The sequence below is a fragment of the Lutjanus erythropterus genome, chromosome 15 (genome assembly GCF_056507025.1).
Source record: "Lutjanus erythropterus isolate fLutEry1 chromosome 15, fLutEry1.hap2, whole genome shotgun sequence".
Classification (NCBI taxonomy): Eukaryota; Metazoa; Chordata; class Actinopteri; order Lutjaniformes; family Lutjanidae; genus Lutjanus; species Lutjanus erythropterus.
This window is the reverse complement of record NC_139331.1, coordinates 23,995,112-24,013,795: the sequence shown is the minus strand read 5'-3', so window position 1 is coordinate 24,013,795 and position 18,684 is coordinate 23,995,112. Positions and strand designations below refer to the sequence as shown.

The 18,684-nt window shown below is 38.1% G+C and overlaps 1 protein-coding gene across 1 annotated transcript; it reads left to right on the top strand.

The window, feature by feature from the left end:
- The first annotated feature begins 1,287 nt into the window (after nt 1–1,287).
- Nucleotides 1,288–14,291, top strand: laptm4a (lysosomal protein transmembrane 4 alpha). The gene is made up of 7 exons (XM_084737129.1): nt 1,288–1,529; nt 5,034–5,154; nt 8,510–8,586; nt 10,830–10,952; nt 11,915–12,010; nt 12,206–12,304; nt 13,383–14,291. The coding sequence occupies exons 1-7, from the start codon at nt 1,359–1,361 to the stop codon at nt 13,455–13,457; spliced, it is 762 nt and encodes a 253-aa protein (XP_084593255.1). The 5' UTR covers nt 1,288–1,358; the 3' UTR covers nt 13,458–14,291.
- The last annotated feature ends 4,393 nt before the right edge of the window (nt 14,292–18,684 follow it).

The following is an 18,684-nucleotide window of genomic DNA, read 5'->3' as shown; positions in this document are numbered from 1 at the left end:
TAAATGCTATTATATTCATGCTGTTGCATAGTGTGTATTACCATATAATATGTAGTACAATAAAATTATTACATTTCTTTTTCTTCAGGAATTGCTCTAACATCACATTGCTAATTTAACTTGAGAGTAATGTCATGTGGATATTTTTTATTATCTAACCTCAGAGCTGCATTATAATACTAAAAATCATTTCTTGAATAATGAAGGGATATAACAATAACAAAAACTCAAGGTAACAGATACCAAAATAATATCATGATGAAAAGCCCATGATATGATAATTATTGCAAAATGAATACACAAAGGAAAATGACAACATGGGAAAAAAAATGTTATTTTTCAATTAATTAATGTGCACTGCATTTTTTGAACATTTTAGTTTTACCTTATAACTTATAGTGTTTCTGCTCTCCTTCTTAATAAAATAAAATAAAAGTAGTCAGCCATAACTTAAGCATGTGCAAAAAAAAAGTCATTAATTGTCTTTGGCAATAAATGCTTGAATATATCAACATAAAATTAAAAAATAATAAAATAAAATATTTAAACATATAATATGGTAGATGTTAATTAGTAATTACTTCAAGGTTACTAGATTAAGTACAACATTATTTGGTATAATGCAAAGTAAAGTGAGATAATTAAAACCTTAACACTAGATTTCTAGCTCATGGCCACTGTATAAGATGAGGCCTCAAGAGTGAGTCAATAATGTAAATGTTGCCTTATCTCTACAATCTCTACAAATCCATTTTACACAGCATTTTTTTTTAAATATTTTTTCTTTAGTATAATGATACACACTGTGTGTATTACAACTTTTGTGCAACTGTTCATATATCTGTAAAGTATGTGTTAAGTGTATATAGTCTTCACAGCATTTTATTTTTATTTTATGTTCTCTTCTTCATCACTCACCCTGGTCTACCTCTGCTTTTAACCCTTGCGCTGCCTTACCTTGTGAATTCCCCAGTGTGGGATCAATTAAGTGTATCTTAGAATTAAATCGCCACGAGCTAATCTCCACACCATGAACATGAGGCATCCAGGACTCAAGAGCATCTGAGCACCTTGGGCTTTGAAAGCTTTTTTTTTTTTTTTCTGTCAAGCGCCTACTCTATTTTATTGAGTTTTTTCTTCTACCTTGCTCCAAGCTCATAGCTTGCCTAAGGCTTATTGGTTGTGGTTGTAATTTCTTCACGGCCATTGGTTCAGACCCCTGTCAGTCAAAGTGAAGCCCCCTGGTCCCCGCCTTTTCCGCTCCGTCAGAGCGTTTGTTTTTATCCGCGTTGTCGCGCAGGCAGTCAGGGAAGTGGTGGGCGTTCCTCCTCCAGTCCGTGTTCGTCCGCTGACTGTTGATGCTGAGGGAAAATTTTTATCCCCTTCGACCAGCTCTCCCGATGTTTCTTCCTACGCTTGTGGAGGACATGCATCATTTTAAGCCTAGTCGAGATAGACTGTATACTACCAGGTGTTGTGGATGTTGCCATGTCCGGACGGGAACGATCATCCTGGGGACATGGTACATGGTACGTAAAATGGTTGGTGGGTGTTAGCAAGCTCATGTTAGCTGTCACTGCTTATCCAGTGTGCTAAGTTCGCTTTAGCAGTTATACGATTCATGTCAACCAGACAGTAGTAACGGCTTCCGAGAATGTAGTGGTTATAAATTTTGTGGGCTATCCCTAATATTAGCTTGGTATTTGGGCTATTTTAAAACAGCCGTTACACGCCGAGTTAACGTCGAAGACGGGGTCGTGTGTAGAAGGGAACCCAAAATTTGCGAAATTCTCGCGAGGTTTGTATGCGTTGTTTGCTCATTGGGCAGTTCGTACAAATAAATCCTGTTTCATAATATGACAACACGGTGTTTCTGATGTAGTTAGGTGTCCGGGCTAAAACAGTTGGTCAGGGTTAAGGGAAGATCATGGTTTGGATTAAAATGATTACTCTCGCGAGATTTTTCGCGGGTTCGTGGTTCCCTTCTCAGAGTTAACATGCGAATACTAGTATTAGCAATAGCTTGCTATCGTTTGAGGATTGACTAATAACTGAGTGTTTCTGTCCGTACAATACGCCCAACCTCGAAAGTGCAGTTAGAAAAACGATTAAAGGGGACCATAGGTAACATGAGCCTAGAAGGTACAAGCCCTTGTGTATTTCATAAAGCTTTAAAATATGTGACATTTTAGCACAAGCTAGCGGACATTCTGCTGACTTGCTAACGCAACGGTTGTCAAAGCATAACAAGCTTGACTGTGAAGGAATCCGCAGTATTATCATTTGCAAATAAAAAGAACTCTGGGATTAAATCTTGTTTTTGTTTTATGAGATTACTTGTAATATAACTTAGTTACAGTTAGTTGAAACCAAGGAACTGTGCTTCATAGACACTGAAGTAGCTAGCCTAAGTGTTTGCTACTGTTAGCTATCGTTGCCCTCTGCACATTTCGTCATCTCTCATCCAGCTCACAGTTGAACTAATCCGCTTCGCTTTCACCACATCACACGGCAGATGTTCATGGGCAGATGTTCCTGGTTTCGGTTACATTTTAAAATCCTCAGAGTTTTTGCCAGCTGGACAATATCTGACACATAAAACACGTGAAAGATGTTTATCTTTTTCCACGAAAGCACTATTTTCACAGTGATAGCGCTCTAAAACCTGCATAATACACTTTTGGCAGTCTCGTTTCCCTCTATTTCAGCATTTGCTGTGATTCAACAGACATAACATGTTCCTTGTTGCTGTAGATTTAAGCTAATTAGATAATTTAGATTTAAATGAAATCATCACTTAAACCGTCTTGATTTTATACGTTGAATCGCGTTAGTAGAATCTGAACATATCACTATTTCGATTGGTTAAACCTTTTCTACCTGCTGGAGATGAATGATTATTGTTGTCAGTTGTGGTGTGTATACTTCTAAGTTGTTTTAAAATCTCTTCACAATTTTTACTTGGATGAATGTACATTCCTACAAGTAGATGTTCATTATTTGGGTGTCACTCTCAAAGCTGTTTACAATGGCCATAAAAAGTTGATACAAGTAGACATAATGTTGCACTTTGGAACAAGTTGGTAATTTGTTGCATGGTGTCATCCACTGTAAAAAGTGAAAAGCTATAGGTGAGCCAAATATCTTGTTTGCCTGTTAAATTATGTACAGAACCTTAAAAACAAAAATGTAATCTAAATAGTGCCAATGTAAATACAGATTGTGGGATTTCATGGAGTGTTTCTTAGTAAAAATACTTTTTGCATTTTAGTCATTGTAGTGAATAGTCATTCTTTTAATTTTTGTTTGTTAGTTTGGAACAAAGGAACAATTATGTTTAATGATCTTTTGCACTAATGACATGTAAATATTATGTCTTAATTCCTTATTGAGTAGTTGTAGTTTGTTTTTATTTTTATTTGCTCAAACAATCTACTGTTTACTGGAACTGGAACATCATCTTAATCTCACATTACAACCCTGTATTGTATATTGATATATAAATGAAGATTGTATCTTGTGTGAAGACTGTTGCATAGAAAAGAAAAACAAAACACACGTGTACTGGAACAAGCAAAGAATGCAGCACACTAGGGCTTGGTATTGATACCCTTAAGGTATCGGCTGAAATAACCGAGTACCAAGTAGTATTGAAACTTCCATTTCCAGTCAAATGATGCCTTCATTTGATCCTTTGGTTCTAACTTGTAGAAAAAAAGACTATGTTTTTTCTCACAGTCAGTAATTGCAAGTGTTCTTCAGTTGTGATGGTGATGATTGGCCCACTAGTGCAGCACCTACAACCCTAACATTATGTGGTGTGGTGAAGTCGAGCGCAGCACGTGATGGATATCAAATGAAGTAGAAAAAAGAGATAGACACTGATATTGGTAGCACTTCAGGGGTACTGTATTCATACTGGTAATTTTTAAAATGATACCTACCCCTACAGCATGCATCGTGCATCATGTTTTTACTGATTTTTTTTTTTTTTTTCCCACATTGTTTCAGACCATAACAATGCTTAGGCAAAGTTAATACCAACTTCCCTGATGAAGGTCTAATGACCAAAACATTGTTAATAAAGTGATTTACAGTACAATTTTGCAGGATTACTTGTTTTTGATTCTATGCACCAGTCACTAAGATTTTGTAGTGTGCAAGAACTTTTTGAAATTGTTTAAGTTTTAATTATTATGGTACCTAATGATCAGCAGGTGAGGTTGCTTCCCCATAAGCCTAGTCTGCCTGTACTGGTTGGGCTGTACAGGTGCTACATGTTTTTACCCAGTTGTATCAAGTGAATTTGCAAATTATTAATTTCTTTTCAGCTAAATTATCAGGACTGAATCTCACTAGAAAATTTTATCTTTGTGCTCTTGTGAGTTGCTTGAATGTTAGATAAAATGTTGACTTTGGTGAAAAACCTGACAATAATGTTTTGTTTCATTGAGGGTATTCTTGGTCCAGTTTGTTTAGTTCCACCTATTCACTATTTTTTTCATGGCAAATAAGAAGTTAAATTTCCTTTCCCTCCAGGTAATTATTAGATTCAGTTTATGCCAGCATATGTTATTTCGTGTTCACGGTATTTACAATTGCTTGTTTGTCTTGTGGAATTTATTTTTCAGCAACACACTATCTTACGAATGCAATCTCTCTGAGGCAGAATATTAATGCTCGAAAGCTGGAGTGTCCTTCACTTCTTTCATGCTTCCTCTTCACTAATGCATTCCCACATGATGATAACCTTGACAAACAAGGGTGATAAATTGTTCATTTTAATCTTCCCACCTCATCCATGACTAAGCAATTCAATTTTTCTGTACAAATCTGTCATGAACTGAAACCAATGGCTGTCTCTAAGGGAAGAACTTGGTCTAAAACACTTTGAAAAATGTTTTTGTATTTGTAAAATGCTGTCAATTATGTAAATACATACATAATTTGTAAGTAATGTGCTACAATATGCAGAAGTATTGCCAGAGTCCTTCCTAAAAACCTTATTTTCTTTTCCTCCTTCTTCTCCTCAGGTAGTCAACCTGTTGATGGGCATCCTGCTGACTGTAGCTGTGACCCATCCAGAAAATGTGCCCACTATCGACTTGCAGTATGAAGTCATCGACCATTACTTCGCCTCAGACAGGATGTCTGGTAAGCTGTGAAATCTATGTAAGGGTTACCGTAGAGGCTAACAAACCATGTTATAAAAACAAACAGGAATTTTAATGACCTTATCAAACTTGTACACATCAAACCAGTAGTGGGTAGAGTACTAAAAACCTGTACTCCAGTAAAAGTGAAGTTACTCCCATGAAAATCACTCAAGCAAAACTGAAAATTACCTTTTGAGAAACCTAGTCCAGTAAAAATAAACATGGTACTTGTTGATAAATTACTCAAAGTGTAAGTTACTTTCCATTGAAGAGAGATGAGAAGAGCAGTTTTTAAAAGTGGAGATCTCTGTGGTTTTAGAGAGGCACAGCATGTAACTGTTGTATTTTTTTCAGATTTTGGTGTGGCCAGGGATTGTCACTGGAAGCTCATGCTTGTTTTGGGCTTTGCTCCATCATAATCACATCGTGGTCAAAAGACAGGCAGTGATTATTTTTCTTCTAGGCAGCAGCAACTTGTAGAAGTGCTCCTTGCATTCTCTCCCCCTCACACTCAAACTCTGTATTTAGAGCACAGTAGATGTCATGAAGGTTTTAATGGCAAATGTAGTGAAGTAAAAAGTAGATTACTGGTTCAAAAATGTTCTCAAATACAGAGTAGAAGTATAGTTTTTTTAAAAAAAAAAAGGAACAAGAAAGTTCTTTTTTTAAAAATATATATATATATATATATGTGTGTGTAACTCATATGTGTTACTTGTAAGGCATTATTACCCACCCTTGCATCAGACATATTCTGTTATGGTGGGTTCACTGTGTCAAGATGAAGGTAGTTTGCCCTCTGAAACATCATTGAATAAATATTTTCTGCGTTGTATTTAGTAAACCTGCTTTTTTCATGATCCCATGAGCTGCTGTTATGCTGAGGTTGAACATGTGATTCATTTTCCACAGGGAGCACAACTCCCCACTGACTGCAAAACAAAACAACTCATGAGGACAGCAGAGCACTGCTGTGTTGTGTACATGTTGTCTGAAAATGTTGTTGTTGGTATCGTGGCATTGGTGTTGCTCCTTTGTTTTTCCTGAAGGATTTCTTTTGGTCCTCTGTTTGGATTTATGTGTGCCAGGGCAGGGCTGGCAGGACCATCAAAGTGCCTTTTCTTTCTAGCAGGCAGTTGTTTTGTTGTTTTGTTGGCTTGGTGAAGGCCTCTTCATTTTTCTACAACAGTGACTCAGCGGGAGAGGAGGGGAGACAACTGTGGTGGGTTGACCTTCCCACAGCAGGCTCATGCCAGCACGCAGGAGGGCGATGGAGGTTGTCCACAGCCCGCAGAGGAGATCTTAGCATATTAGTGAGGCTTCATCAGCCTATATTCATTTTATTCCACATTTCAGGCCATATTTTAAAATAATTTAATAATATGTAACATTTCCACAGTAAATGTCTAAAAACTATCTATCTTACATATTTTGTTGTTGTGTACATTTATTATACAAAATGTTTTCAGCCATGCATAAACTCAGAGAAATCTTGCATTTTATTCAAGGTAAAAGTGTCTTATTTGGTGGCCTGATGCTGCAACTTCCAAGAAAACACAGGTAACATCACATCAAAAAGTCAGGATGGAAGTCAGTGAACAAAACTAACAGTGAGATTTTTACTGGCAATGGTGGCTGTTTAACGATGAAGACAACAACTCCCATGGTACCACACTACTTCATGACATCATCAAACTACGTCTTGTTCTAGGATAGTCATGAAGAGGGTCGTGAAAAGTACGAGGCAGACTCATGAGGTTTGGTTGAAGTTCCCATAGGTGGACACATATTTACAGGTGCTTTCAGGAAATGTACAAAAATAAAAAAATTGACAAAGAAACTGAGAATAAATCTAGTCATTACAGCAAAAAATCAAAATAACTGCACAAGCCCTGGCATCTGCTGTGCCTGACCTCCTTCCTTGGCTTCCCCATCACAACAAAATAGATTTCCCTAACATACCTCCCTGTATGCTACATTCAGGCCTCTCCATCCTCACTACAGGGTGGAGCAACCTGAACATCTGAAACCCAACTCTCTGGTAAATCTCCAATTTTCTGCTCTCCTTTGTCGTATGTGGTAGTAAACAGGATATGTTTTTGACTGTTGATTTGCACAAGAGTTTTTAAGTGTTGCTTCACACAAAACTGTGATTTGCAGGGGTGACATTTGTGTGTGACATTTTAAAGACCAAATATCACTTATTCAATAAAATAATTAGCAGATTACTTGAGAAGAAAAAGTATAAGAGAATGAATGAAGGCTGTCTTTGTGTACTGGTAAATAGCTTTTTTTGACACATATGATTCTGTCCAATCATAAACCTATAACTAAATAATACAGGAAAAATGTTTGAATGAATTTAAAAAATAGAACAGTTTAGACCTGACAAAGATCCATGCATCCTTGTAAGTTGATCAGCTGTCTATAACTATCAGCAGTCTGTCAATGTAAAGCTGTTATCTGGAAAACAAAAACATACTGATCTGAAAATTCACACTCAGGAGTTTGAGTGTAACGACTGCCTGCCTTCTGCCTGCCAGTCTTTAACATATGGCTCAATTTAATTGTTATGCACATCTAAAAGATTATTACTGATTTCTTGTGGCTCATAAACAGACACTGTCTCATTCAGGAAACATTCAGCATTAATTTAAACTCAAATGAACATGAAACAGGCCAACAAAAATGGTCATTGCGGCCTGGAATGGAAACTTAAGGAGGACATCATAGCTGTGGTGTTGCTGTCATGGTTCCTTAATTTCTGATGACACAACATGGTAATTTTAGAATGTATTACGGGAAATTTATTTGATTTCTTCTTTAAGGCTATTCTAATTTTGTTTTAAACAACTTAAAGATGATCCCAGACAGCCCTCTAACTGCTTCATTAATTGGTGTTCAAGTTGTTCTGCTTGAGCTCCTGAATAACAAAGAAATGTCTCTGGGCTGCATTGCTGCAGTAGCTCTTTCTCACAAGTGTCATCTCAACACTGCAACAGGCAGCACAGTTTGAGGAACCTCGAGTCTGAGTGAGGGAAGGAAAAGAGGATATGAAAGGCAGGCCTTTTAATTTCCCCAGACTGAATTTCATTGTGTCTTTACCCACACTGCACAGCCAAGAGGGAGAGGCTTAATGCTCCCCAGAGCTGGCCTTTTAAAATGGAGTTAGCTGGAAAGAGACAAGCCCTGGAGATACTGTATGCAAATCACTGCTGCTTCAAAGAGAGCAGGCAAATATACGTTCATCCACACTCACAGATGTTTACATCTAGGCTAGAGCTGAACCAAACTTGTTTGAAATCTGTCCCCATGTTTGGTCAATTTATTTATTCTCACTTTCTCTTGTACAGAGAATGCCTGTGTTGGATTTGCCATCTCTCTGTTGATGCTCACTATCAGTGCCATGATGGTGTATGGAGCCATCACTGTAAGTCTGCACAGAGGATATGGTGCCTTTTTAATTCTCTTTTGACAGCATACATTTTATTTAAAGCTCTGTCGTGGTTTCTTATGCAAATATGTAATCCCCGAATGTTCATGAATTTGAAAAGCATCCCTTTCAAGTTGTATATTAATAGCACCGGAGTTACGAGGTAAGCAAGACGTAAGAGGAAATACCAAAGCACCCCTCCTGCCCTGTTTTTTTTTTTTTTTTTTTTTTTTCAACCACGTTACATTTTAGCTGGATGTTCAAAAGAATCCCAGCACAGTTGGAGTGTAGCACACAATGCTGTGTTTTCACTGCCTGTCGTCTTTACCTCACAGGCTGCCTGATGGCATCAAGACCGACAGGTTTGGTAGCCTTTTGACGTGGCCTTGCAGTAAGCTGCTAGTTGGGATGACTGCACAGTTAAAGTATGACAAACTACATTACACTAGGGCTGTGACAAGAACCGCATTACTGCAATACTGCTGTCATGTGACGCCTGCTGTGTGGTTGAGCTTGTTTCCGTCATCACTGCTGATTTTATTTTGAATCTCATGATAAGATCAGCACTTGGATCTATTTATACGTCTATGGATCATTGCTGTCAGATGATTCAACAGATTACCAACCCAAAGCATTTTGGGATTGCCAGTGGGCAGCTAACATCCTAACAACTACTGTCAACTTGGAAAAATGGATAAATAAATACAGAAGACATTTGATGTTGGATTTATAATTATGGATTTCTTTTACCACATCTTCAAAAAGACACTGCAGTTCAAGGCTGAATTACAAAGCTTCTAAAAGGGATACAGTTGCCACGGAGCAGATGTAAAGGTACAATGCAAGCATTTCCGTTAGCCTTTCCTGCTCAGCTTACTTTGAGGCTAATCTCCTTCAGTTGGGAAACAACCATTGAGATGTTTCTTGGTCTTTAGAAGCTGCTGTGTTTATTAAACTGACACACTGTCACTTGAACTGTACATTTACTACAAGACAGGCAGGTTTTCACTCACATGCACGCTGCACACACATTTCATATTTACCTTTTTCTTAAAGGAGCCACACTACGCGTATGACAATATGCTTCACTAAAGTCAAATAAAATTTAATGGCAGTTAAGGCAGTCTGCATGGACTGCAATCCTGCAGGAATATATTGCTTTGTCACAGCCCCAGGGCACACAGTTTGTGCAAGAATAATGCTTTAGCTGTGCAAGTACAAGCTCCCAGACATCTGTAATAGATACCCTTTTACCAAAGCAATGTGGTGGTGCAGAGCTGCTGTTAGCACTGTAGTGTCCCAATGAGATGCCCTAAATGTTTAAACCATGATCATAATATACCAAAGATTATCAGTACTTTGCTACATAATGTAGGAGAAGAGTAAAATAGATCTTTGTCAAGGCTGGAATATACTGTGCTTTTGACAGAAAAAATAATACAGACATATATACGTGGACGCTGCATTGGTTTTTGGATCATACGTCAACATTGCTGTCATATTGGACAGACCAAGACTGTCCTGTAAACACATACAACTTGAGTTGTTTTTTCTGGAGTAAAAGCGCTGTGACGTCTACATTTAGTAATTTATTTTAATGAGCTGCTTTTATATTCAAGGGTTTATGGTTTATGTGGCGTATGATGGAAAAAAACTTTTCTCTTACTCCAGATTGACCATAAACGCTTGAAGATAACAAGGCTTGTTGAAATGAGAAATTTAAACGTTGCAGTGCTTTTTACTCAGAAAAACCACAGCTACTCCGTTGACATGTATTTGTTTACAGGCCAATCTTGCTCTGTTTATTATGGTGGCAACACTGATGTACAATCCAAAGTCCAATGCGGCTTCTATGTATATATGTCTGTGGATTAAAACACCCAATATGCCTCTAGAAATTCTTGTGAAGTGACCCAGTTAAAGGACCACATTGCTGGTTTTCAACCCTCTCTATGTATTTGTTACAGCGAGACATGCTAGTGTACACAATTACAATTGTCAGTACTCCCTGTCTCTGTAGGCCAGCTCTTTTCATTTACCTCAGACTACATCTAAGGATCACAGCCAGAGCAGTAGGGAAAATGTTTTCAATCTGTTAATCAGACATTTAAAGAGAAGTGTGTGGAGATGAGGTTGAAAACAAAGGCAATGTGGTCCTTGTACATGAAGGTCTCAAATAGCATCTGCCCGGTTGATGAGTTTGTTCATAACATGACTTCATCTCCACTTGTTTGCCTCAGCATCGTGATGGCTGGCTCATCCCATTTTTCTGCTACCAGCTGTTTGACTTTGCTCTGAGCTGCCTGGTGGCCATCAGTTCTCTCACCTACCTTCCCAGGATCAAGGACTACCTGGACCAACTGGTCAGTCCCACCAGTCCCACCTGTCTGACCCTGTTGACATTAGAAATTAATCACACTGCTGCCGCCATGTTTATTTTATGTAAACATAGGTAACAGAATACAGATTGTAACATACAACGATCTTTGGGTACATTGCCACATGTAAAGGCAAACAATAGAACAGATAGAAGAGTCTGGTAAGTTCTAAAAATTAGATTACGGTAATGCAGCCTTTAAAACCAGGAAAAGACAACACTTATGTCATATTACAATATAATGATATCCAAAATCTAAGGTGAAATCTATTGTCATATCGAAATATGTTTATAGTGTCAATATATTGCCCAGCCCTGATAGTAGTTAAACATCCGTCATAGAAAAGCAATTGACAGGTGAACTACTTCAGACTGCAGTCCCTGATTCAGACATCACTAAAACATACTTTTTTTTTGCCAGTATGGACCTGAAAGAAGTCTTAAATTGTGTTCATAATGACCTTAAAACGGTCTTAAGAGACATAATTTTTATTTGTTGAAACCTGTAAAAACCCTGTTTTATAAGCCTCATTGTTTTAATTTTTACCAAAAAAATACCAAGGGTTACATAAAGGAGTAAAGTTATTCCGATTTTAATGTTTATCTTACATGCACACACATTAATAGTTTGTTGTTCCCCCTTCAAGATGACACTGTTAGCATTTTCGAATATCATTCCATGTTCATAGAAAGAAGAGAAGTGAAGTTGCTGTCAAGTCAGAGTCTCTATACATACTGTACTTAAAACCTACTTGATCTATGTTAAATGAATACTGAAAAAGTCTAACTTCTAACATTTTGCTGCTACAGTAGCCCCAAGGCCCCACAGAGATCGATATGGTTGAGTTTTTTCCCATTAGTCTCAGTAGTGTTGATGGTGATGTGAGCTGAATTAGTTTAAATAGGTTTTATTGATTATCTGATGTTGTCTGTTCTTTTCCTCCTCAGCCGGATTTCCCATACAAGGACAACCTCCTCTCTCTGGACTCCAGCTGCCTGCTGCTCTTTGTGCTGGTCTTCTTTGCCTTCCTCATCATCCTCAAGGTGAACTTATTGGTTATTGGTTTGCAGTTAAACCTGATTTATTCAGTGTGTTTGATCATCTAATTTGTATCCTTCTAAAGCAAAGTAAAACTGAAAATAAATCTAATGCTGTAAGATAAGAAAATGTTTATTATTTTTTTCTCTGTGGGTTCATTAAAGGGATGGGTCCATTTCAAGCTTATCTTTGCCTTGTAGGCTTACTTGATCAACTGTGTTTGGAACTGTTACAAGTACATCAACAACAGGAACATGCCAGAGATTGCTGTCTACCCTGCCTTTGAGACCCCTCCCCAGGTATGAAAGCTTCCTGAGTTATTCTGTCAGTGTCTGCTGCCACAAAAACATATGTGGCACTGTCTGTCAGATGCAGTAAACTGTGATGCTGAAGTTTAGCCAGCAGGTGGCATCTGGTCAACACACTTACAGTCTGAAAAGCTAACAGAAGACAGTCATTATTGCATCATGTATCAGCTCATATGAGTTTTTCATACCAGGAAAAAAAACACATTAATTACAGCTAAATGTGCAAATAATTGTAATGTACAATATAAGGTCCATTATCTTTAGTTTTGCAATGTTCACACTGCAGCCAAAAGTGAGCCAAATCTGATTCTTTTTTTTTCTTTGCTCAAATGTGAACAGTCGTATCAGTGTTAATGTGACTTTTATGCCTGAAATGTCTTGCCATAAGACTCTGGTGGAAATGAGCTGACAGATATTAAAAGTAGCCCTCGACATCTTGAAATTTAGGATGAAATCTGTTTCTGTGAAGCCATTCATTATCTGCTCACGAATTAGCTGACTTCCACTGCACATCAATTTAAAAATGAAACGGTAAACACTGACCTCAGTGGCCTCCATAATTACTGTCGTATTGACATTGTGCTGCGTGTGAAGTCTTTGTTATTGATCTTTTGCAGCGTCAGTTCAGGACTGTGACCAGTTCACAATAGCATCTGATTTTGGCCTCATTTTAAAGATACTGTGAACAGCCAAACAGAAAAATCACATCTGAGCAATAAATTTAGCACTAAGGCTTGCAGTGTGAATGTAACTACTATACCAAACTAATCTTAGGGTTTTGCTGGACAAGACACAGTATTTAAATATCTAAGTTTTTAGCTCTGGGAAATTGTGATTGCCATTTTTTACTATTTTCTCACATTGTACAGACTAAACAATTAATCAAAGTAATTAAATTAATCAAAAATGAAAATAATCATTAGTTGCAGCCCTGATCTGTACCTGCATGTTCTTATGATCTGTAAGTATCTGCTCACAAACATCAGTTTGTTTGTTTTTTATTGTGTGGCTCGTATGTGTGTGTTTTTTTTCTAAACAGCCTCTATCTGTTTGTCTCTTTCTTCTTTAGTACATCCTGCCCACTTATGAGATGGCGATGAAGATGCCAGAGAAGGAGCCACCTCCCCCTTACATGCCAGCTTAAGCACCAGCCCTGTTGCCAAAACACACATACACATGCACACACTTACCATTATATGCATTCCTACCTTCCCTCACCAACCCTTTCTGAACACCATTATGTCCTAACCCGTCCTCTCTGACCTACTGTGTATGTGTAAGGCCACTGAAAATGTTTTGTTGCACCCTTCCCTACCTGTATTTCTATAAAGCATCCTGGAGGTGTGAGAGCAGAAAGAAAGGTGGGAAACGGTGAAATCTGAGTGAATGAATGAATGCGATGTTTTGAAAAGCGACAGAAGCTACCAGCCCCCCCTCTGGCCTTTTTTATGTCTTAGTAAAAGGGATACATGTGAAAATTAAATTGCTTGAAATGCTATCATCAATCCAGCACCATCCTATCTATAGATTGATATATGAAGTGTAAAAAAAAAACTATTATGACAATCCACTTATTATAGCTCTTATTGTTGAATTGTGTTATTTCGCCTCCCTAATTATTAAGATCTAGACTATTCCAGCTCAGTCTTGAATGGAGTCTGTAGCACTTTTATGTCTGTTATTTATTTAGCTTTGCTGTGGTTCAGTTCACCACCCAACCCCATCACCCTCTGCTGCCCTGACATGTTAGCAAAGCTAGTGAATAGTTTTCCAGCTGAGACTGAGACAGCAGAGGGCACTGATGATGATGGATCATTTTTCTCTGCTTCTTCCTCACATCTGGAGCAAACAGCTAGTCTTGTGAACATAAGTAGTTGCATGCTTATCAGCCTCCTTCCTCCCCCCATTACTTTACTTGTACTATGATTTTAACCTAGTGGAAAAACATTTGACTTCAATAAACGTTTCAGAACATTTATATCATCATGACTCTGTCTACGTCAAATATGCCGAAGTGAATCGCACCCCAGACTCAAACAGCCAGCTTTTCTGGAGCTAGCATGATGCTCATCAGCAGATGTTGTCATGGAAATGGGAAATTTAATTTTTTTCTTCTTCGTAGCAGTTTTAAGATTTTTTATCAATGTTGGCTGCAAAGTAGCTGTTTTGGGTCCTGAATGCATCTTCAGTTGTTTTGTCAGTTGCTGTTTCTATCTCAAATGAGAGACGTGTGCAGGACTCCTGGATGTCTGTATACTTTTTTCTACTTTTATTTTATTGTGATGTCGACATTTAATTTGACTATATATTTATACATTGAATATACAACGTATATATTAACTTTGCTTGGCAAAGTGAACATTTTTAGCACCAAAACTTTCTTTGAGATTCATAAAACACTACAGTGTTTTCATTTTATTTTAAGATTGTGAATTTTCATATTGGATTAAAACTTTGGTTGATCCTGCAAGTAAATAGGTGGTTAAATTAAAGTTCCACAATATTATTTCCAATTAGATAACTCAAAAATAATATGGTGGGAGAAATCCATACTACAAATCATAAGTGTACTACAGTTTTGCTGTTTAAAATAAGTGTCTTGTTTGTTTTTTTTGTAACAGCAGGTGGCAGACTTGACTCGGATCTCATTAAAACAAGGAAGTGAGGTCCAGTCATCAGTACAAGTACTGTAGGTGAAATTAAAACAAGTTTAAAGTATAAAGCATGAAATTTTAACATAAATTCTTGTTTATGTTAATGTTGTTATGTTAGATAGTTGTTTAGCATGCAGAATTATATTATTCCAATAATGTAGCAGTGACGTGTGTTTTAATTTTAAAGAAAAGAATGTGACCCTTAGACTCAAACATCTGGGACCAGTCTCTGTACAATGTGGAAACTCACTGCAGTAAATACACAACAAGGGACCATCCCATAAGCAAACTAGTGAGAAATTCTCAGACCATCTCCCAGGTGAAGAAGTCAGCTATCCTGGTGAAAAATGACGCCTTAAGGAAGTATAGGTCACTGACCAGGCGTGCACTTCCCTTTTGCAGCCCATTTATCTCCAGACTCTGTGAATGAGTTGGAAAAAAACGATCAAACGGAGGCCAGTTTGACCCAGTGGAAGTTGACACTGCTGAGGACATGCAAAGAACATACAAGCTGTGGAAAGCTGTAGGTCATCATTACATCACACAAATCAAGGAGTTTCTGCATCCCAAAACATCCAAGGAATCACAGAATTAAACTTAACAAAAATATAAATATAAATAATCAGTTGCTCTTCAAGTATGGGGCCATTGAGTGTCCAGTTAACTGATGATTTAAGTGTAAAGTGACGTCTTCATCAGGGACTCTGTTGACGTTGGTGTAGCCATAATTTAATAAAGGATTTTTATTTTATAATGCCTTAGATCATTTCAGACTGCCATCCATCACGTTACACTTTCATTATCAGCAAGTGTGTGTGTGTGTGTGTGTGTGGGGGGGGGGTCTTTAGAAATCAGATTTGTTTGTCTGAGGCCACTTACAGTAAAACTCCTTGATGTTTTGGAAAGTCTTAAAAGGTTATTTTGACAACTTGTACACCTGAAGCAAATAGTTTTATGTTCTGCAGGCTGGGGAGCAGGCGCTGCTTCTTGCACCCTAAAAGTTGCTGTTTGCTGAGAGACTTAACACAAAGTTTCAAAGTCCACTTTGGTCTGGCAGAACGAGGACAAACATCCATCACACGCGTTCATCCAGGAGGTCGCCTTCACAGACACGCCCACAGCACCTCCACACTGCACATAACAACACGACAGTTCACCTCCCACTGATGCCAAAATGTCTCAATACCTTTTCAGTTTAGACAGAAACTGATTCATCTGTTTCAGTTTAATTTTTTAATTATTAACAGCCCAGCCCATGTACACATATTTCTCCCCGTTTTTGTAAAACCACAAGCGTACTTAATCTATTTCTCACATTAGTTGCTAAGTAGAACCATATAGGGTTCTTTGGCTTGTTCCCAATCCCATTGGTTTGTGGTAGGAACTGCTGTAAAGGTTTCACAAGAAACCTTTACAGCCTTCTAAGGGTTCTAAAAAAGAACCATATTGTATTCTCAAATGAGGCAAAAACACAAGAACACAACTAAAATGATTAATTTAAGGGGATTCCTGATATGTCCACATGTAAAAATACAGGATCTTATTCCATGGTTTCAAGACTTTGGATGAAAATGTTCTTCATGGGGCCTTTAGTTTTACAAAGAACCCTTGACAAACCTTTTCTCAAGAAAAGTGTTCTTCAGAAAAAAAAAAATGGTTCTGAAGTTTAGGTACTAGCCTGAGCTGCCTGCAGTCCACACCTGTCTCCTATTGTTAATGCGCAGACCATTGTGAAGCTCAGAATACAAGAACAGGATCCCTAAACTGTTGAGCACCTGAAGCTGCATATCAAGCAAGAATGAGAAAGAATTTCACTTTAAAAACTTCAACAATTAGTGTCCTCAGTTCTCAAACGCTTACTGAGTTTTGTTAAAAGAAAAGGTGATGTATCACAGTGGTAAACGTGTCTGTCACAACTTTTTGGAACATGTTGCAGGCATCAAATTCAGAGTTAGAGTGTTTTAACAAAAAAGGAATGAAGTTGATGTTTGAACATTTTGCAAAATGGATTGTTAGATTGTTCATATATATAAAAAATATTCCCTTTGTGAGCCTTTCAAAAACACAGAGCACTGTGAAACTGTTTGGAGATATTAAAAGATAAAACCCTCTGAACAGGGAAGCATTGCACCGAACTTTATGCGTCTCATCCACTTCTCAGAGGTGTGTGAGTCCCATTCATCTTCTTCCTCTGAAACACTGGTGGGCTCACCTCTCTGACCGCCCGAGTGTGTGTGGTAACCATGAAAGCCTCTGAAACAGCAAACAAACATAAAACAGCTGTCTGCTTAGAGGAAAGAGGGAGAGGATCCAAACCAGACTGGAGGTAAACGTTGGCGTGTTGACTCTCTGCCTCACACAGACGGGGCAGACAGAGACGCTCTGTTGTCGGCGCTGTTTCAGGCAAATAAGTCGACTCATTCCAGAGGCAACACGCTGACCCCTGTCTGTTGTTTTCCTGGCAGTGCCGAGGGTGTAAAAAAGACATGATGGTGATAACAGGCTGCAAGAACAGATTGTGCACAGCGCAGGGAGGACTTTAAAATAATTAACCTGCAGATTAATTTATCAGCTCAGTCTCTGTAAGGAGGCGTTATGTAACAAGTGTGTGTCCAGAAATGAGTCCAGCAGTCTAAATCACAAGATAGACCTACACTCTTAGGAATAGAGATGCCAACTAGAACCATAAAGGGTTCTTCAGCTTTTCCCCATTGGAGAATGTTTCATAAAGGTTCCACTTGGAACCCTTTAAGAGAGTTCTACCTAGAACCCAATGTAAAGGGTCTCCCCTCGTACCATCTGTGAAAAGTTTCACCCAGAAGTTCCTGTGAGATGTTCTACAGAGAACCCTTCTATGGTGATGTGGTTCCACCCATAATCTTCTCTGGGGGCTCTATCCAGAATCTTTCCACCTTCTAAGGGTGCTAACAAGAACCATCTGAGGCGGTTCTACCGAAAACCTTTTTATATTCCAAGGGTTTTATCTACAACCCACCCAAAGGGTTCTACTGGGAACCTTTTATATTCCAAGTGTTTTATCTAGAACACACCCAGGAGGTTCCACTGAGAACATTTTTCTATATTCCAAGCGATTTTTCTAGTATCCACCTAGGGTGTTCTACCAAGAACCTTTTTATGTTATCATACAAAAAACCCTTGACGAAAGAATCCTTCAAGGATCTCAACAATCCTTGAAGAACTCTTTCTTCAAGAAAGGGTTCTTTGGATGAAAAAGATTCTTAATGGAACCTTTATTCTTACAAAGAACCCTTGAGAAACCCTTTCTTCAAAAATAGGGTTCTGGCAAATGGTTCTGGGCAGAACTGGGCAAACTGTTGTTAGAGAAGTCAAGATTTCAACTAGCATGTTTCCTTAATTTGACATATCAGAGTTATTTCATGATTTATTACACTAAATATATTACAGATTTCTCCTTTAATAGCTCTGGTCAATCACTCGTACATTACACATGGCGTTTTTTGTATGTTTAGTGAATGAATGTCTCTCCTGAGTAAGAAGGGTGAGGGGTTAGGAAGTGATCGTCCCCTGACCGAAGATATCAGACCGGTTTGACTGCCAGAGTAAATTATAACACATTGTTAATAGAAATGTCAGAGCTCGATCATCGTGTTTACCTTTCCATATTGACACAGAAATACATATATGCAGTGGCGCCCCTGGAAATTCTTCATATGGGTGGTGGAGCCACTGAAAATC